The sequence below is a fragment of the Culex quinquefasciatus genome, chromosome 2 (genome assembly GCF_015732765.1).
Source record: "Culex quinquefasciatus strain JHB chromosome 2, VPISU_Cqui_1.0_pri_paternal, whole genome shotgun sequence".
Taxonomy (NCBI): Eukaryota; Metazoa; Arthropoda; class Insecta; order Diptera; family Culicidae; genus Culex; species Culex quinquefasciatus.
This window is the reverse complement of record NC_051862.1, coordinates 107,884,624-107,889,845: the sequence shown is the minus strand read 5'-3', so window position 1 is coordinate 107,889,845 and position 5,222 is coordinate 107,884,624. Positions and strand designations below refer to the sequence as shown.

General features: G+C 46.2%; 1 protein-coding gene across 1 annotated transcript; it reads left to right on the top strand.

Moving 5' to 3' along the window:
* The first annotated feature begins 225 nt into the window (after positions 1–225).
* On the top strand, positions 226–1,386 carry LOC119766200 (pollen-specific leucine-rich repeat extensin-like protein 1). Its single transcript, XM_038250634.1, has 2 exons — positions 226–678; positions 1,243–1,386. The coding sequence occupies exons 1-2, from the start codon at positions 226–228 to the stop codon at positions 1,384–1,386; spliced, it is 597 nt and encodes a 198-aa protein (XP_038106562.1).
* Positions 1,387–5,222: the final 3,836 nt, after the last annotated feature.

Below are 5,222 nucleotides of genomic sequence, written 5' to 3'. Positions count from 1 at the left end.
CGCCGCTGCCGCTGCCACCGCCGACGCCTCGCCAGTCACTCCGCTGGCTACCTCTCAGCAGCTCGGCGCATCTCAGCCGGTCGGTTTCCAGCAATCCCCAACCGCCGAAACCGCCGCCCCCGCCGGTTGCCAATCCGCAAGCAGCCGCCGTCGCAGCAATTCCGCCTACAATTCAGTCCGGCGTACCACCGCTGGCCTCCTCAGCAAGTAGCCTACCTGTCGCAGATGGATTTGTCGTCCCCGCAGGTCCTGCAGCCGCTGCGAATCATGCAACAGGCCCCGCCACAATCGCTAACTATGCCCTCGTCCCAGCCTCTAGTTTCGCCACCACCGACCATGCTTTCCGCCCAGCCTCTGGTCAAGCCTCAGCCGCCGCCGCCGCAAATCATGCCCTCGCTCCAGCCTCTGATTTCGCCGCCGCCGCCGCTAACACTGGCTCCGCCTCCGCCTCTGATTACGCAGCCGCTGCAGACTGCGCCGCTAGCATCAACCTCTGCTGTTACATCCAGCTTCCACAACGAACTTGCCGCCCGCTCTTCAGCAGTTATCAACGCCAACCAACAACCGACAAGACCTACTGTTAATTTTATACCATACCCGACCAGTTTTACCGTAACCGAAGGAAATCATATTAACGTTTATGGACCTAGTCCACCACTGCTTGATCAGCAGCTTACAGTCAGTTCCACCCAGAATGCTCAAACACGCCAAACAAATTGTATGCCACACACCACTCAAACCACTTTAGACCACAATCAAACATCGATCAGTCTCTCACCACCTAGCCATCTCAATCAGCCCCACCATACATTACTTGTAGCCCACCTTGCGCAACCAGCACCAGAGCTGAAATGGTATTACGTTTCTCGATTCTTGCCAAACGAGACTCCCGAAAACTTGATTCGCTACATTCGAAACCAAACGAATTGTGACCCAGCCTCAATCGTGTGCCAGAAGCTAGTTCGCAAAAATCGTAATTCGAACAGACCTCTCACATTTCTCTCATTCAAACTAAGTGTCCCTGAATCGATCGAGAACTCAGTGACTGCTGCTGATTTTTGGCCTGAAGGAGTTACCATTAAGCCTTTTTTATCGAATCGACAACCCGCCGAACAAACTGGTCCTCCCCTGGTCAGCCTCCAGCAGCAGAACAGCCGTACGCCAATCAGGAGCAATCCACGCACAGCAACCCCTCGTCGCCGACCCTCTATTACCATGACACCGAGCCAATCGTTGACGCAGCGGGCAGCCTACCCGTATCCTCACAACCTGTCGTGGCCTCCGTTCCATCCCAACCAGCTGACGGTGCCTTCCGTATACCAGTACATGCCGCTGTACAGTCGGATGCCAGAGTTCAGCAACATTCAACAATCAACAATGGTTTGATCTCACCTAGATCATCTACTCAGACTTTACCTGCTGATTTAGTCTCTTCAAATCGAATTGCTCAACCTGTTGTATCCACGAATCTGCTGCTTTACTATCAGAACGTTGGAGGCATTAATACCACTATCGCCAACTACGCCCTTGCAATCTCTTCTGCCTCCTATGACCTTTACGCATTCTCTGAAACGTGGTTGACCTCAGCTACTCTATCTGGTCAAATCTTTGGTCCGGAATACGAAGTATTCCGTGGAGATCGGACCGTCTCGAACAGTATTAAAGGGTCAGGCGGGGGAGTTCTGCTTGCCGTCCGCTCCAAACTAAAGCCACGCCAACTATTCCCACCAAATTGTACCGTTCCAGAGCAAGTATGGGTCGCAGTTCCACTCGCTGCATCCACGATGTTCGTGTGTGTTATCTACATTCCTCCTAAATTTGACAACGATAAGCCGCTGTTCGATCAGCACAGACATTCTTTGACGTGGATAGTCTCCAAAATGAAAGTGAACGATAGTGTTATGGTCCTCGGTGACTTCAACTTCCCAGCCATTCGCTGGACGCGGACCCCGACGAACAAACTGCTTCCAAACCTAGCCCTTACTCCGACCAACGCGTTAAAGCACAACCTCCTGGATGACTATTCCACCGCAAACCTTAGCCAACTGAATGACATGCGCAACAACTCAAACAACGTTCTCGACCTGTGCTTTGCCAGCTCAGATACACCGATCAACTATACTCTTCTCCCAGCACCTTTACCGTTGGTTAAAGACGTGCGGCACCACCTGCCATTTCTCGTATCGATATCTTGCACGGTGCTCCCTTTTCGTGAAGTCGCTGAAGTCGTGAAGTCGGACTACCGAAAGGGAAACTATGATGACATGAACAACTTGACACACATTAACTGGCACCAACTTTTGGCCAACCTTGACGCCGACACAGCCGCTGCTACTTGGACAGGTGTTCTGACGGATGCCATCAACACCTTCGTTCCAAGGAAACTGCGCCAGCCTCCAAGATATCCACCGTGGTCAACACATCGATTGCAGATTCTGAAGTCCAGGAAACGAGCTGCCCTCAAGAAATTCGCCAAACATCCGACAGATCGATGGAGAAACCATTACAGGTCAAGAAACCGGAAGTACAGTATCCTGAACAAACAACTTTTTCATCGCCACCAACACCGAATCCAAAGCCGATTGAAACGAGACCCCAAGAAGTTCTGGAATCATGTAAACGAGCAGCGGAAAGAGACAGGTCTGCCAACTGCGATGATACTCGACGGTGAGGAGGCCACTTCCACCGAGAGTATAAGCGATCTGTTTCGTCGCCAGTTCAGCAGCGTATTCACCAACGAAGCAGTAGAGGAAACGCATATTGCTAAGGCTGCTAGCAACGTTTCACTGCGACCTCCCATTGACCTCACCCGGTGGTCACTTCCGAGTCCATCCGTCGTGCCTGCGCCTCTCTCAAAGGTTCTACCAGCTGCGGTCCAGACGGCATCCCAGCGTTTGTGCTCAAAAAGTGTTGTGATGCACTCGCGGAACCACTGGCTCAACTTTTCAACACCTCGCTTGCTACTGGAGTTTTCCCGTGTTGCTGGAAGAAGTCTTACGTGTTCCCAGTTCACAAGAAGGGCCCCAAACGTGATGTCCGGAACTATCGTGGAATTGCTGCCCTCTGCGCAGTTAGCAAGCTGTTCGAAGTTATCGTGCTGGATTTTATCAAGTTCAACTGCTGTGACCATGTCGCCCAGGAACAACACGGCTTCATGGCGAAACGTTCAACTAACTCCAACTTGGTCTCTTACTCGTCCTTCATTCTACGAACCATGCAGAAACGGAAGCAGATCGATGCCATCTATACGGACCTATCAGCGGCCTTCGACAAGCTGAACCACCGTATCGCCGTTGCTAAACTGGAACGACTAGGCTTCGGCGGGCCCATGCTTGATTGGCTTCGCTCCTATCTCACTGGACGTGAAATGAGCGTCAAAATCGGTGACGTGATTTCCACTGCTTTTTCTGTTTTTTCAGGCGTTCCACAAGGAAGCCATCTGGGCCCTCTGATCTTCCTCCTCTACATGAACGACGTGCATCATCTGCTAGGCTGTCACAAACTGTCGTATGCGGATGACATCAAGCTGTTCGTCGTTGTCGAGAATGATACCGACTGCCAGATTCTTCAGGAGCAGCTCAACCGGTTCGCCAACTGGTGCTCCGACAACAGGATGGTTCTGAACGCTTCCAAGTGCTCGGTCATCTCTTTCACACGCAAGCGCAATACCATTTCCTTTGACTACACACTTTCAAACACCACCATACCCAGGACCTCTTGTGTGAAAGATTTAGGTGTGATGCTGGATAGTAAAATGACGTTTACTGACCACATCACGTATACAGTCTCCAAGGCTTCCAAAACTCTTGGCTTCATCTTCAGAATGGCTAAAAACTTCCGGGATTTAGGCTGTCTCAAAGCTCTTTATTGTTCGTTGGTTCGCTCTACTTTGGAGTATTGTTGTACTGTTTGGGCTCCTTCTACCAAAACGCGATTCAACGCATAGAAACAGTGCAACGGAAGTTCGTTAAGTACGCGCAACGTCACATTATCTGGCCTGATCCCGCCAATCCGCCGAGTTACCCAGAGCGCTGTAAAATGCTTAATCTCGAACTTCTTACAGTAAGACGTGACGTTGCCAAGGCGACTTTCGTTGCAGATCTCCTTCGTTCGTCCATCGATTGTCCTGCCGTTTTGCAAATGGTCACGTACTCCGTAATCACTCATTCTTGACTGTCCGCAGGGCTCTCACAAACTACGGGCAGAACGAACCGGTTTCTAGTATGTGTCGTGTTTTTAACTTGTGCTCAGATCTGTTTGACTTTGACATCTCCCGTGACACAATCAAAAAACGATTCCTTAATCACCTAAAATCCCATCCCTAACCTGACGATACACACGTAGATTTTAGAACTGTGATATTTTGACAATTTTGACAATTTTGACAATTTTGACAATTTTGACAATTTTGACAATTTTGACAATTTTGACAATTTTGACAATTTTGACAATTTTGACAATTTTGACAATTTTGACAATTTTGACAATTTTGACAATTTTGACAATTTTGACAATTTTGACAATTTTGACAATTTTGACAATTTTGACAATTTTGACAATTTTGACAATTTTGACAATTTTGACAATTTTGACAATTTTGACAATTTTGACAATTTTGACAATTTTGACAATTTTGACAATTTTGACAATTTTGACAATTTTGACAATTTTGACAATTTTGACAATTTTGACAATTTTGACAATTTTGACAATTTTGACAATTTTGACAATTTTGACAATTTTGACAATTTTGACAATTTTGACAATTTTGACAATTTTGACAATTTTGACAATTTTGACAATTTTGACAATTTTGACAATTTTGACAATTTTGACAATTTTGACAATTTTGACAATTTTGACAATTTTGACAATTTTGACAATTTTGACAATTTTGACAATTTTGGCAATTTTGACAATTTTGACAATTTTGACAATTTTGACAATTTTGACAATTTTGACAATTTTGACAATTTTGACAACTTTGACAATTTTGACAATTTTGACAATTTTGACAATTTTGACAATTTTGACAATTTTGACAATTTTGACAATTTTGACAATTTTGACAATTTTGACAATTTTGACAATTTTGACAATTTTGACAATTTTGACAATTTTGACAATTTTGACAATTTTGACAATTTTGACAATTTTGACAATTTTGACAATTTTGACAATTTTGACAATTTTGACAATTTTGACAATTTTGACAATTTTGA